We start from the raw sequence: 16,014 nt of genomic DNA on the forward strand, positions 1-16,014 counted from the left end.
GTCCAGAGCCTGTGCTCCGCAACGGGAGAGGCCACAACAGTGAGAGGCCCACGTACCGCAAAAAAAAAAAAAAAAAAAAAAAAATCAGTGATGAACACAGATACAAATATCCTCAACAAAATATTAGCAAAACATGGGCTTCCCTGGTGGCGCGGTGGTTGAGAGTCCACCTGACGATGCAGGGGACGTGGGTTCATGCCCTGGTCCAGGAGGATCCCACATGTCGCGGAGCGGCTGGGCCCATAAGCCATGGCCGCTGAGGCTGCACATCTGGAGCCTATGCTCCGCAACGGGAGAGGCCACAACAGTGAGAGGCCCGCGTACCACACACACAAAAAAAAATTAGCAAAACAAATTCAACGATACAGTAAAAGGAGCATACACTATGATCAAATGGGATTTACCCCAGACATGCAAGGATGCTTCAGTATCTGCAAATCAATTAATGTGATGTGCAACTAACAAAGAATAAAAATCATATGATCATCTCAGTAGATGCTGAAAAAGCTTTTGACAAAATTCAACAACGATTTATGATAAAAATGCTCAACAAAGAGGGTATAGAAGGAATATACCTCAACATAATAAAGGCCCGACATGACAAACCTATAGCCAACATCATACTCAACAGTGAAAAGCTGAAAGCATTTCCTTTAAGATCAGGAACAAGACAAGTGCGTCCACTCTCGCCACTTTCATTGTACATAGTATTGGAAGTCCTAGCCACAGCAATCAGACAAAAAAAGAAATAAAAGGAATTCAAATTGTAAAGCAAGAAGTAAAACGTCATTGTTGACAGATGACATGATACATATACAGAAAATCCTAAAGATGCCACTGAAAAACTGTTAGAACTAATAAATGAACCCAGTAAAGTTGTGGAATACAAGATTAATATACAGAAATCTATTGCATTTCTATACACTAACAATGAACTATCAGAAAGAGAGATTAAGAAAACAATCTCACTTACAACTGCATCCATAAGAATAAAATACCTAAGAGAGTAAATCTAACCAAGAAGGTAAAAGACCTGTACTCAGAAAACTATAAGACACTGATGAAAGAAACTAAAGATGACACAAACAAATGGAATAATAAAGAATGCTGATGGACTGGAAGAATTAATATTGTTAAAATGACCATACTACCTAAGTCAATTTACAGAGTCAAAGCAATCTCTATCAAAATACCAATGGCATTTTTCACAGCACTACAACAAATAATTCTAAAGTTTGTATGGAAACACAAAAGATCCCAAATAGCCAAAGCAATCTTAAAAAAGTAAAACAAAACTGGAGGAATCGTGCTCCCTGATTTCAAGCTATATTACAAAGCTACGGTAATCAAAACAGTAGGGTACTGGCACAAAAGCAGATACATAGATCAATGGGACAGAATAGAGCATCCAGAAATAAACCCACACTTATGTGGTCATTTAATCTAAAACAAAGGTTTCAAGAATATACAATGCGGAAAAGATAGCCTCTTCAAAAAGTGGTGTTGAGAAAACTGGACAGCTACATGCAAAAGAATCAAACTGGACTACTTCCTCACACCATGCACAAAAATAAACTCAAAATGGAGTAAGACTTAAATGTAAGACCTGAAACCATAAAACTCCAGGAAGAAAACATAGGCAGTACATTCTTTGACATTGGTCTTAGCAGTATTTTTTAGAATATGTCTCCTCAAGCAAGGGAAACAAAAGGAAAAATAAACAAATGTGACATCAAACTTAAAAGCTTTTGCACAACAAAGGAAACTACCAAGAAAACAAAAAGGTAACTTACTGAATGGGAGAAGATATTTTAACAATATAGCTGATAAAGGTTAATATCCAAAATATACAGAGAATTCACACAATTCAACATCACAAAAACAAACAAACAACCAGATTAAAAAATGAAAAGACAAGCTGAATAGACATGCTTCCAAAGAAGACATACGGATGGCCAACAGGCACATGAAAAGATGCTCAACATCACTACTCATCAGGGAAATGTATATCAAAACCACAAGGAGAGGGCTTCCCTGGTGGCGCAGTGGTTGAGAGTCCGCATGCTGATGCAGAGAACATGGGTTCGTGCCCCGGTCCGGGAAGATCCCACATGCTGCGGAGCGGCTGGGCCCGTGAGCCACGGCCGCTGAGCCTGCACGTCCGGAACCTGTGCTCCGCAACAGGAGAGGCCACAACAGTGAGAGGCCCGCGTAACGCCAAAAAAAAAAAAAAAAAAACCCACAAGGAGATATCACCTCGTACTTGTCAAAATGGCTACCATTAAAAAGACAAATAACAAGTGTTGGTGAGGATGTGCAGAAAAGGGAGTCCTTGTGCACTCTTGATGGGATTATAAGTTGGTGCAGCCACTATGGAAAACAGTATGGAGATTCCTCAATAAATTAAAAATAGAACTTCCATCATCCAGCAATTTAACTTCTGGGTAGTCACCTGAAGAAAGCAAAAACACTCGTTTGAAAAGATACATGCATTCCAATGTTTATTGCAGCATTATTTACCTTAATCTAGATATGGAAGCAACCTAAGTATCCACTGAGAGAGGAATGAATAAATAAGATACGGTGTGTATGTATATATATACACAATGGAATATTACTCAGCCACTGCCATTTGCGACAACACAGATGGATCTAGAGGGTATTATGCTAAATGAAATAAGTCAAACAGAGAAAAACAAATATGGTGTGATCTTATTTACATGTGCAATCTAAAAAAAACAAAACTTGGGCTTCCCTGGTGGCGCAGTGGTTGCGCGTCCGCCTGACGATGCAGGGGAACCGGGTTCGCGCCCCGGTCTGGGAGGTCCCACATGCCGCGGAGCGGCTGGGCCCGTGAGCCATGGCCGCTGGGCCTGCGCGTCCGGAGCCTGTGCTCCGCAACGGGAGAGGCCACAGCAGAGGGAGGCCCACATACCACAAAAAAATAAAAAAATTTTAAAAATAAATAAATAAATAAACAAAACTAACAAAGAAAATAAAATGAAAACAGACTCATAGATACAGAGAACAAACACCTGTTTGCCAAAAGGTAGGGGGCAGGAGGTGAGTGAAACAGGTAAAGGGGATTAAGAGATAACAAATAACTCACGGGGATGTGATTAAGGAATATAGTCAATAATGTTGTAGTAACTTTCTATGGGCACAGATGGTTACTAGACATTGTGGTGATCATTTCATAATATATGCAAACGCCAAATCATTATGTAGGACTCCTGAAACTAACCTAATATTGTACGTAAACTATATTACAATTAAAAAGAAAAAAAAGACAAACACCTTGAATCAGTAACTTAAACTTCCACCTTAAGAAACTAGATGGGAAGAGCAAACTAAACCCTAAGCAAGCAGAAGGAAGGAAATAATAAAAATTGTTAATTGATAGTAATAAAGAGTAATTAAAGAAATAAGGAATAGAAAAATAGAGAAAAAGACAAAACCAAAAGTTATTTGAAAAAATCAACAAAATTGACAAATGTGTACTTAAACGATCAAAAAAATATATATTTAAATGGGTAAAATCAAGAATGAAAGAGAGGATATTATAACCAATCTTTAGAAATGAAAAGGATTATAAGGGAACACTATGAACAACTGTATGCATCAATTAGATAACAGATAAAATGGACAAATTTCTAGAAAACAGGAATTACCACAACTGTCTAAAGAACTAGAAAATTTGAATAGCTCTACAACAAGTAGAGAATGAATCAGCAATTTTAAAACACCCCACAAAGAGAAGCCTATACCTAGACAGATCACTGGTAAATTCTAGCAAATGTTTTTAAAAAATTAACACCAATCTTTCACAACTTCTTCCCAAAAATAGAAGAGTCAGAGACACTTTTCAATTCACTATATGAGACCCGTTACCCTGATACCAAAACCAGACAAAGACATCATAGGAAAACTACAGACTAATATCCCTTACCAATAAACACATTCCGCCACAAAAGACTAGCAAATCAAATGCAGCAACATATTAAAAGGATCATACAATACAGCCAAGGGGGATTTATCCCAGGAATATCCCAACATCCAAAACTCAATTAATGTAACACACCATATTAATAAAATAAAGGATAAAGCCCTATGATCTTTTCAAAAGGTGCAGAAAAGGCACAAAATCCAACACCCCTTCATGATGAAAATGCTCAACTAAAATTAGAAAGAGATTTCCTCAATCTGGTAAAGGGCATCTACAAAAACCCCACAGCTAACATCATATGTCTCGGTAAAAGACTGAATGCTTTCCCCCTAAAATCAGGAACAAGACAAGCATGTCCACTATTGCCACTTCTATTCAACACTGTACTGGAGATCCTAGCCTGGGAAAATAGGCAAAAATAAATAAAAAGCCTCCAGATTGAAAAGTAAGGATTATTTCTTTATAAGAGACATAATCTCCTAAGGAATCCACTAAAAACTATTAGAATAAATGATTTTGTAAGGGTGCAGGATACCAGATATATACAAAAATCAATTGGATTTCTATACACTAGCAATGAACATTTCAAAAATGAAATAAAGAAAACAACTCCACTTACAATGACATTAAAGAATAAAATACTTAGGTATAAATTTAACAAAAGTACACCGTTTTGTTGAAAAAAGTTAAAGATCTGAAGAAACAGAAAAAATTTCCACGTTCATGGATCAGAAGACTTAATATTAAGATAGCAATACTCCCCAAATTGATCCACATAGTCTTCATAATCCTAAACCTGAACCTCAGCTGGTTTATTGGAAGAAATTGACAAGTTGATCCTAAAACTCATAAAATGCAAGGAACCCAGAAGAGCCAAAATAATCTTGAAAAAGAAGAACAAAGTGAGAAGATTCACACTTCTCAATTTCAAATCGTATTACAAAACTACAAGAATCAATATTCAAGAGCACACAGTACCGACATAGGAGAGACACACAGCTCTAACTAACAAAATTGAGTCCATTTATGGTCAAATGACCTTTGACAAGAGTGAAAAAACAATTCAAAGAGAAAAGAATAGCCATTTCAACAAATGATGCTGGGACTACTCGATATCCACATGCAAAAGAATGAAGTTGGGCCCCTACTTCACACCATACACAGAAATTAACTCAAAATGTAAATAGACCTAAACAGACCTAAATGTAAGCACCAAAACTATCAAACTCTTAGAGAAAAACCATAGGAGTAAATCTTCACGACCTTCCATTAGGCAAATCCTTTTTAGATCCGACAATAAAAACACAAGTAACAAAAGATAAAAACAGGAACTTCCCTGGTGGCACAGTGGTTAAGAATCCACCTGCCAATGCAGGGGACACGGGTTAGAGTCCTGGTCCAGGAAGATCCCACATGCCACAGGGCAACTAAGCCATGAGCCACAACTATTGAACCTGCACTCTAGAGCCTGAGAGCCACAGATACTGAAGCCTGAATGCCACAACTACTGAAGCCCTCATGCCTAGAGCCCGAGCTCCACAATGAGAAGCCTGCGCACTGCAACAAAGAATAGTCCCCACTCGCCGCAACTAGAAAGAGCCTGTGCGCAGCAGCAAAGACCCAACACAGCCAAAAATATAATTAAATAAATAAATAAAATGTTTTTTAAACAATGATCTTACCAATAAAATGAAATGACAATCCTCAGAATGGGAGAAAAAATATCTGTAAATCACATATCTTATAGTGGACTTGTATCCAGAATATGGAAAGAATATGTAACACTCAACAATAAAAAGATAACTCAGATACAAAATAGACAAAGGATATGAACAGATATTTCTCCAAAGAAAATATACAAATAATCAAATAGCACATGAAAAGATGTTCAACATCATCAGTCACTAGGGAAGTAAAAATCAAAACCACAATGAAGTATCATTTCACACCCACCAGGATGACTATATTCAAAAAAAAAAAAGACAGCGACAATTGCTGGAGAATGTGAAGCAACTAGAACCCTCACACACTAGTGAGATGTACAATGGTGCAGGCACTCTAGAAAACAGTTTGGCAGTTCCTCGAAAGTTTAAATACAGAATTACCCTATAACCTAGCAATCCCACTCCCAGGTATTATATATATCTGAAACAAATAAAAAGATATCCACACAAAAATGTGTATGCAAATATTCACTGCAGCATTATTAATAGCTAAAATGTAGAAATAACCCAATGTCCATCAACTATTGAAGAGAAATGAATATAAAATGCAGTACTGATACATGCTACATATACAACATAGATGAAGCTTGAAAATATTATGCTAAGTGAAAGAAGCAAGTAACAAAAGATCGCAAGTTATATGAAATGTCCACTTATATGAAATGTCCAGAATAGGCAAATTCACACAGGCAGAAAGCAGATTAGCTGTTGCCAAGGGATGACAGAGTGAGAAATCGAGAGGGACGACTACTGGGCACAGGTTTCTTTTTTAGGGTAACAAAAATGTTCTAAAATTAGGGGACTTCCCTGGTGGCGCAGTGGTTGCGCGTCCGCCTGCCGATGCAGGGGAACCGGGTTCGCGCCCCGGTCTGGGAGGATCCCACGTGCCGCGGAGCGGCTGGGCCCGTAAGCCATGGCCGTTGGGCCTGCGCGTCCGGAGCCTGTGCTCCGCAACGGGAGAGGCCACAGCAGAGGGAGGCCCGCATACCACAAAAAAAAAAAAAAAAAATGTTCTAAAATTAGATGGTGATGGTTGCACAACTCTATGACTATACTAAAAACCAACAAATTGTACGTTTTAAAAGAATGAAGGTCAAGGTATATAAATTATATCTCAATAAGGCGATTATAAAAAATTATACTTGTGATCTCACTTATATGTGGAATCTAAAAAAGTCCAACTCAGAGAGTACAACAGTGGTTGCCAGGGGCTGGGCGGCAGAGCAGGCAAGGAGATGCTGGTCACAGGGCACAAATGTCCAGTTATAAGAGGAATAAGCTCTAGGGATCTCACGTACAGCTGCTATGAGAGTTGATTCTAAAGGTTCTCACCACAACAAGAAAATGGTAATGACGTGAGGTGAAGGATGTGTTAACTAACCTTATTGTGGTAAACATTTCACAACATATACGTGTATCATCACACTGTGCACCTTAAAGTGACACAACATTAGTATGTCCATTATATCTCAATAAAGCTGGGGAAAAAAAATACCATGTATTACTATTTACGTAAAGTTCAAAGACAGGCAGAATTACTTATGATATTAAAAGTCAGGATAGTGGTTATCAGGAGGGAGACAGGGTTAGTAAATGGGAGGAGGCACAAGGCAGCACAGGGTGACAGCAATGCTCTCTTTCTTAACCTTTGTGATACTTCACAGAGCTGGACAGTTAAGATTTGTGCACTTTTCTGTATATGTTATACTTCAATAAAAAAGTTTTTTAAAAAAGAAACATTATGGTTTTCACTTTAAAAAATTTACCTGATCTATTGAGACAATCTAAAGAATAAATCTTCTCACAAACACTTTTTCTCGACCTAATAAAACCATAATTTCAACAACAGCGAAAAAAAATTAATTATTTTTAATATGAGAGGACAAATGGACCGTAACTGATATTAGCAATAACGGACTTCACTAAGGATCAGCACTCTAAGCAAAGTGGAAAACGCAGGAGGTTTGGGTGAGATGGCTCCGGGACGAACACTTTTCTCTGCCCAGGTAGATGTTACTCAGAAACCTCACAGGGTTCAGAGACATGATACAAACTGTGGAAAGTGCCTTGCTGGCATATGACAGACACTAAATGTCCACCAAAGGTTTATTTACTTCCCTTCACACAATCTCCTTCCCCCAACGAAATAACCCACCCTGGTTCTTGCTGCAGTGGGCACATCCACTTCTCAGCAGGACAATGTCCTTCACCTACTCCAACTTCTACTTTTTTTACTTTATTTGGCCTCAAGCCACCCATTCTAACACCCAAATAGAGTCCCAAACCATCCTACCGCCATCTGACTGCTCTAAGTTTTCCAAACAGAATTTTTCTCCCTCCTCACTGCACCACACTCACCTAAAAGACATAAGTTCTATTTCCACCCACAATAATTATCCCTGCTAAATATGCGCCCAACATTTCTTCTATTTTGTTTAATTACTACATGTAACGCATTCATATTTGTCTACAAAATTATACCTTAAAACTATTCAGACATTTTACTGACAACTGACTTCTAAAATAAAGTATTATCCCCCAAACCTCATTGTTGGAAATAACTACTACCACTTCTCTGTTTTCTTTAGAACATTATTAGCTTTAAATTTTTGGCCTGGAAGATTCTGGTTAAAGATAAGCTTTTATAAATTAAACCTTTTTGTGCTTTCATAAACCACATATTTAATACAGCAACTGAATAAATGTGCAGCTCTGGTACTAAGGAGCCTCTTTTCTTCTAGTTATGGAAGGGAGAGGTTCATTGTTGTGCAAAGCCAATAGTTATTGTTTCAGGTGGGTACTTAGGAAGAAAATGTAAAGAGAACAAACCCCACACATTAACACCAACACTTAAGGGAGGGATGAACGGTGATAACAATCGGGAATGACTTTAAAAATATACTTACAGCCTCAAACTGCAAATGGCTATCCTTTAAGAAACTCTGAATTTTGTCCTTGGGTAAAATACTGAATCGAAACCGAAGGAGATCCATTTCTTGTTGAATGAACCAGCGCCTAAGCTCTTCACTAAAATGGAGACAAGAAAATTATAAGTGAAAAGTCCACTGACTATTTTAAAAGTCCACTGATTAAATCCAAGAAATTTCTATGAAACAGTATTCAAACATGAGCAAGATGCCAAAAGACTGAAGTTAAAAGCATGAAGTCCTCTATTATGATAAGAGTGTGAATGCATATCACATGCCACAGTCACCCTGGGATGAGTAAAATATGGGGGAGAAAGGTGTTATGAACATAAAATTAAAAGAATTAAATACAGAATACTTCGAGCCTAGCTGCATTATTATCAAATAACATAAAACAGTGCACTTCTTTTAATGTAACTGAAAAATAGTCATTTACATCAGAAAATGGGGTATCCCTTTGGTCAATGCCAAATAAACATCAAAAGTTTTTAAAGGTAACTTTATCTCTGAATGGATTATGATCAGATAAACTATGCAAAGTAAATTTTGCTTACAGCTTTATAGTTTATAATTTCACAAAATTTCATATGCACTAGGATATCTCAATTTTTTAAGTCAACATACATTAATTTATAAGACAGATGGGCATTACTGTTGTTGTAAAATAATTATGCTACTTCATGTAAAATATGATTTAATTTTCTTTCCCCAAATGACTTTCACATTGTCAGCAATTCATTTACTGCATAAATTGCATAAACTGCATGTGCTTTCTTACAAAAGAAAAACTCTGGGACTAAAGCTGGTGAATAATTTCTCAGTTATTATCTTGGGATAGTCACCAATTCAAGATTCCCATTTGATAAGCCTATTACCAAAAAGAAACAGAAAAGAAACATAATAAGTATGTAATTTAGCCAAAATTAACACAGGAAAAAAAAAGTTAAAAAAACAAGCAACTAACTCCTTCTCCCTCTGGGTGGCGCTATTGACTTATAAGAAACCAACTACCAAAGAAAAGATCTTAATCTAATGTGCACCAGCCCATACATGTCAACATCTAAAAACCTGTGCAGATTCAAGTATGTGTTTGATTCATTATTTCTTATAAATACTACCACTTTTTTTCTGGGGAAAAAAAAATATCAAAAGTCCTTCCTAATGAAATCCCCTCTAATTTTAAAACCTAAATGAAGAGTGTCTCCCATAAAGTAAAAAGTGTTTTAACAGGCAAAATCTGCAAAAAAAAAAAAAAAAAATTATTTTTATTCTTTAGTAAACAACTTGTTTCAAACAATTCTCTGCAACAGTGTTCCGCCCATAAGCCACTAGTTTCTGACGTTATTCTGGGATTTCCTACGATCAGTACAATACCTGTCAGTCCTCCTGGACCAGTTTACAACCCAAGATGTCAGACTTGACCATGAAGGACAAAGGTATACTCACGACTGGCAGTAAGCAAGGCGTAAAATAAAGTGAGAAATGTGATCTCTTCTTCGTGGTTCATATTCATCTTCCAAGTTTTCCTTAAGAACAATGGCACATGAAGAAAATAAATGCATTGGAACAGTAAAAGGTGTAAAGAAATACTGAGTCAGCATAAGCCAGTGGTAAAGCACGAGTTTCAATAACACAGATTTCATAATATGCTCCCCAGGGTGAGTACCATTTTAGGTCCTAACCATTAGGTTAGCAATCAGATGAAACAGAACTGAACAACAATACTTCCTGGGTTTGGACCCCGCTATTTTCTTCCTCTTCTTAACTTTCCTTCTCATCCAGCCTACACCCAGATACTCACCTCTTCTACTTCTCACATCAACCCTCAACTGCTTTCACTTCAACCATTTGGCAAAACCTAGATTCTAAATAAATCCAAAGATACACTCTGCAGTCCTGTTCCCAAAATGCTGAGAACCTCTGGGAAAGATATATACAACTATAGGAATTTGGAACATTAAAAATTCACAGCCTCTAACCTCGACTGGACCTTTACCAACACCAAGGCATCTTTATTCAAGTTCAGCACAGTCAGAGCAAACACATCCTGAGCATTTCCAAGGTACCAGGCACTGTTATACGCATTTTTAATCCATTAGCCCATATAATCCTTTGAAAACCCCTATGAGGTGGGCATCACTATATCCCTATTTTAAAGATGAGGAAACTGAGGCAGAAAGAAGTTATATAATTTTGTCCAGGTCACAAAGCTTGTAAGCAGCAGAGCTGGGATCTGGTCTGTAACCATCTCTTTCCTCACGTCTTAAGAAAGCCGTTTCCATCTTCACTAGGTGGCCAGTTGCTCCCCGCCACACCACTTTCTTCTCTCTCATCACATGACCTCACTTACTTTACAGAAGATAAAGGCCCCCAGGCCGACTCCTTCAGCCCCAAGCTCCTGCCACCACATGCTGTACTGCCTTCCCTTCCCTCTCTGTGGACAAATCTCTCTCCTTCCTCCTACATAAAGCTAATCCCTACACTGAAACCCCATGGCCCATCTGCTCTTGTCTCCTAAGGACCCTGACTTATCAAATGCTCTCTCAAAGTATCTTCAAGCTCCCTCCTCTTCTTTCTCTTCTAGATCTTTCTGCTCAGCTTATAAATGTGTTCAAGTAACCGCTGTTGTGTGTGTATCTTCTCTTTTTCCCTCAATTTTTTCTACACTCAGACCTACTTCCCCCCTGTCTTTTCAGGTACACGTTAGAAGAGGATGTATTCCATATCAACCTCACCTCTCTCCTCCAAACACCACCACTGTTCCAGCTTCTGCCTCTACCTACAAGGTTCTACCCCATTGATAAATCCAATGATTCTATACAACTCATCTTATTGGTTCTAAGTGTCTGAAACTGTTCCACCATGAAGACAAGAGGTCTAGATTCAGATCTTGGCTGCACTGTTTTCCATCTTATGAGCTTGGGCAAGTTACTAGCCTATCAATTTCAGTTTCCTTGTCTATAAAGAGGGATGATGACAGAACCCACCCTCCTAAGACTGCTGTCTGGATTACATGAGTTAATATATGTGATGCACCTAGAACAGACTCTGGGACACGGTTAAGAACAATATGGGGGCTTCCCTGGTGGCGCAGTGGTTGCGCGTCCGCCTGCCGATGCAGGGGAATCGGGTTCGCGCCCCGGTCTGGGAGGATCCCACATGCCGCGGAGTGGCTGGGCCCGTGAGCCATGGCCGCTGAGCCTGCGCGTCCGGAGCCTGTGCTCCGCAACGGGAGAGGCCACAACAGAAGGAGGCCCGCATACCACAAAAAAAAAAAAAAAAAAAAAAAAAACAATATGAATGTGTTCTGTTGTATCATTACCTGAGTACCATGATCATCACTACCGAGACCCCAGCTTCCCTGGCTGCCAGGGTGGCTGATCTCCACCCCAAGGCAGCTCCTCCTCAACTGCCCTCCCAGACTCCCCCCATTCCACTCCACCTGAATGTTGTATTCCTTACATCCTGGCCTCCATCCCCTTCTCTTCTCACTCAAATGTTTCCCTGGCTGCCTCACCTACTCCTGATGATGCCAACCTTCCTCCTGAATGTGCACCCCCACCCCAGAGGTCCCCAAGTCCAGATCCGTGTGTACACGCTGCTGGCCTCAGACAGCTCCACAAGCACCTCAAAGTCATGTCGAGAACTAAACTCAGCATCTTCCCTCTAAAAAGACTTGCCTCCCCTCCTGTATATCATCACCATCCAGCCAGCTGTCTCACCAGAAACCCGGGTGTCATTCAGAACTCTTCTCTCCCTTCTCTCTGCAGTCACTAAGATCTTCCGATTCTACTCTCTCACTATTTCTCCAATCAGTCCTCTTCCCTCCATTCAATTCACTCTCGTCATCTCCAAGTTCCTAACTAGTTTTCCCCACCAAAGATGACCCTGTCCATCTGCTGTCGGCAGTCATCTTCCCAAAATAAAAACTGTATCACATCCATCAAGATTTGGTTCCAGCACCACCTCGTGTGGGAAGCCCTCCCAAACCTCCCCAACCTGAGCTAATTCTCTGTGCTCTTGGAGTTCGTCATCCTGTAATGCACAAAGCACATCTGGCAATGTCTGGAGACATGGACTGGGTAGAAGCCAGAGATGCCAGCGAGCCCCCTAAATGTACCAAGGAATCATCAGACCCCAAATGTCCACAGTCCCGAGATCAAGAAACCCTGTGGCACTGTAGTCTGACTGCACGTCAATCACCCATAGTGGACGGTAGGTTCCTTCAGAAGAGTCTTTTTTAAGCCCTATGCCTAATACAAGACCTTTCCCACAACTGATACCCAGTACATGAATACACACAAACCAAAAAAACATCTTTTTCCCTCTTTTACTTACTCTGTAGGAAAACTTAAGCTTCCGAAGCTCGGCCTCTAGCTTACTCTGGTACTGCTCACTTCCTTTCACGTAGCTCACGCCAAGATTCTCGACTGCTTTGAGCACTAGAAAACATTTTAAAAACAGAAGAAATGAATAAAACATATAAATGCAAGATAATTTTAAAAAACTAAATCCAAGACAAATAAAATCTATGGCTACCAATTCCATAATTACTTGTTTACAAAAGATGACAATATTTAAGCTTTATTTTCTGCAAGTACATTATATAAGTTATATATGTTTATCAGAGGATAATCTCCACCATGTGCAGAAAATACCCACAACCCACAGCATAATCTCACACCAGGGATTCTCAACCAGAAGGGAGAGAGGGATGGGGGGAGATCACTGATGGACTGAGCACCACTCCTGAGGGATGCAGAAGTGTGTCTGCATGTGCAGCCCTCGTGTGGAGCCATCTGTGAGGCAGACTGCTTCACTGACTCAGCACAGACTCATCAGAAGACAGCCCTTCCCTTCCTGATGAAACAGAGGAGAAGACACAGCAGTGAAGAAGCAAACAAGCCACCGTGACTAGATGCTACACACTGTCCAAAGGTTCCTGAAGCCTCTGTCAACCCTTCCTCAGATGAATTCTTCTGCCATCGGTATGAAAAGAGATATTTTTTAATTCAAGAACGAAAAACTTCTAAAATGAATCCTGAACATAAACCCATGTCCCCCAGGTACCTCCGTATTATGGTGTCCCAAACCAAACTCATTCTCTGCCCCTCAATCCCACTCCTCTTCCTGCCACCCCACCTCCATCCACAGAATTTCTATCCACCAGATCATCCACACTGGAACTTCAGCCACCCCCACCTGTTCCACCACTCCTCATACCTAAGAGTCACCAAACCCTGTCAATTACACCTCCTAGTATCCCTTCAATCTCTCTCTTCCTCTCACTGCCTTACCATCTCACCTCCTAAGTGCCAAACCCAAGGGATGCTTTTCAATCATCACCTTAATCTCAATGAGGCATATGACACTGCTAAGCTTCCTAGAACCCGTTCTCCCTTGCCTTCACCTTCATTCAACAAAAAGGTAATACAGATACTGTGTATTAGCAGTTCTCACCCTGCACCTCTAAGAATGATTAACAGTATCTCACCTCTACTTCTGATCTTCCCACCAGGATATCGTGGAACATAAACTCTACAGATAGTGCTGTTATTTGTTTCAGTTTACACCTAACTTATTTCTTTCTTCCACCAACATACAGAAGTCGGTCCCCGGTAAAACTGCTACATCCTTCTTACACCCCAATATTACACCATTAGCTTGGCACAGAATGCCCTTGCTTACCCATACTTCTCCACCTACCCTGAACTTGTCACTGTTCCCTCCAATATGACACTCTCTCTCATGCCTCCAAGCCTTTATACAGGCCATTCTCCCAGCTTGCAAAAACCCTTCACTTCTTCTCTGTTGAGAAATTGCTACTCATCCTTCAAGATCCAGATCACATTTCAACTTCTCTTAAGAAGTTTTACTTAATCAGACTAGGACAATCACTCCCATCTCTATGTTTCAGTAGCCCTATTAGTAACCTCTACTAGAGCACTTAAAATACTGAACTACAATTATTATTTTGGACATCTGTCTCCATGTACAAGAATACAGCTTCAACGAAAATGAGAATTACATTATTCAGCTCTAAATCCCTACCACCTAGAATAAAGTGGCACTCAATACACAGGCACTGTACAAGGAATAAATGAATGAATAGCAAAATCTCAACAGAAAACCCTCAGTAAATATTTGTTGAATGAAGGAAATAAATTACTCTAATTCATTACCACAAAGTATAAGTGAGGTTCTCAAGAATATATAAATTCTAATTCAAATCACTCACATTTAACTCTATCGATAGCCAAGTTTTCAAATTCTATCAAAGATATGTTTCCAGAAGGCGGCTGCAAGTAAAACTGAAGGCTATGTGGGTAGCAAGCATTCCTCTGGTCATCTGCCAACCTCAGTTTCCTCCGATTTCCTCCAAGAAACTGCATCCTGTTACCTTGGAAGGAAGCATATAAAATGGTTGAAATGATGGAAAATGGAGTTTAAAAAATGCAAAAAAAAATAACTCCACATGTAAAGGGAAAAAAAATTGAGGTTGGAGAGCACGCACGAAGTGTTAACAGTAGTGGCCCTGAGTGACGTCTTCTGTGTATCTTCCAGACTTTCGACAATACACCTGTAACAATTGTGCAAAGGGGGTGGGGAGAGGTGTGCGCTGGAGGAGACGCAGGCAGTGGTCCTAGCCTCCTGCAACATCAAAGGCAGGTGATGCTGCCTGCTCACTAGAGGTCTGTGTGCCTCCGCGCTTAGGTCTCTGCCGCCCCAAGAGTCAAGATAAGATTTCAGACGAGCAGCAATCCTGAATTCGGAGGAGAGCGCGGGAGATTCCGGCTAGATGAGACACTCCATGGGCAGGGTCCAGTTACTCGCTTCCTCCCTTACATCCCCGGGAAACAGACAACTGTCTTTCAGGTCCCGTCTGTCGGAGCTCCTCTCAGGAGCGTCCACAGGTGCCTAGTGACACCCCGCTCCCCCCCTCCCCGACCCCCACGCAGGGCGGTCTATCAGCCCCGGCACCGGCGGCTCTGCCCGGACAAGCCACCAATACTTGATACCCACCCTCTGCGCCCGTAGCCCCAAAGCGCTCTCCTCCTTCTCTGGACTCGCAAGCCTCAACACCAGGATTACTGTCCGTCCCAAACCAGCGGGGACTTCTCCTACCTCCAGCCACACCAGACGTGAAAATACACAATCGCCGGCAAGCGCTTTCCCCGGGTGGCGGGAGAGTTCACACAGGACAGGAAGCGGAAGTGGCTGGACCACCAAACCCGCCCCAGAGGTCCCGCCCACCTGCGCGGCGCCGCGCTTGCTCAGTGGGGCGTTCTGGGGACCGCGGGATTTGTGTCCACTTTGTAAGCTGCAGTTCCTGTGCATAGAGCCGCGCTGTCTGGGGCGGTGGGCAGAGAGCGGGCCCGGCACTGGCTCCCCGCTAGGGACTCTGGGTAATCTCTGA

General features: G+C 40.7%; 1 protein-coding gene across 5 annotated transcripts in view; it reads right to left on the reverse strand.

Annotated features, from left to right (window-relative positions):
- The window catches only part of PRIM2 (DNA primase subunit 2), a 295,574-nt gene extending 279,767 nt beyond the window's left edge, over nt 1-15,807 (reverse strand). For 4 of the 5 annotated variants that reach the window (XM_055079435.1, XM_024121882.2, XM_055079436.1 and 1 more), the window contains exons 1-5: nt 15,723-15,807; nt 14,836-14,997; nt 12,936-13,039; nt 10,044-10,123; nt 8,577-8,697 (exon numbers count right to left, since the gene is read on the reverse strand). In XM_055079435.1, coding sequence (XP_054935410.1) covers nt 8,577-8,697; nt 10,044-10,123; nt 12,936-13,039; nt 14,836-14,989 — 459 coding nt within the window. In that variant the 5' untranslated portion in view covers nt 14,990-14,997; nt 15,723-15,807. Of the gene's footprint in view, nt 1-8,576; nt 8,698-10,043; nt 10,124-12,935; nt 13,040-14,835; nt 14,998-15,620; nt 15,701-15,722 lie in introns of those variants that run through there. The other variant, XM_024121883.3, reaches the window with a different exon arrangement.
- Nucleotides 15,808-16,014: the final 207 nt, after the last annotated feature.

Source organism: Physeter macrocephalus, chromosome 18 (assembly GCF_002837175.3).
Source record: "Physeter macrocephalus isolate SW-GA chromosome 18, ASM283717v5, whole genome shotgun sequence".
NCBI classification, from domain to species: domain Eukaryota; kingdom Metazoa; phylum Chordata; class Mammalia; order Artiodactyla; family Physeteridae; genus Physeter; species Physeter macrocephalus.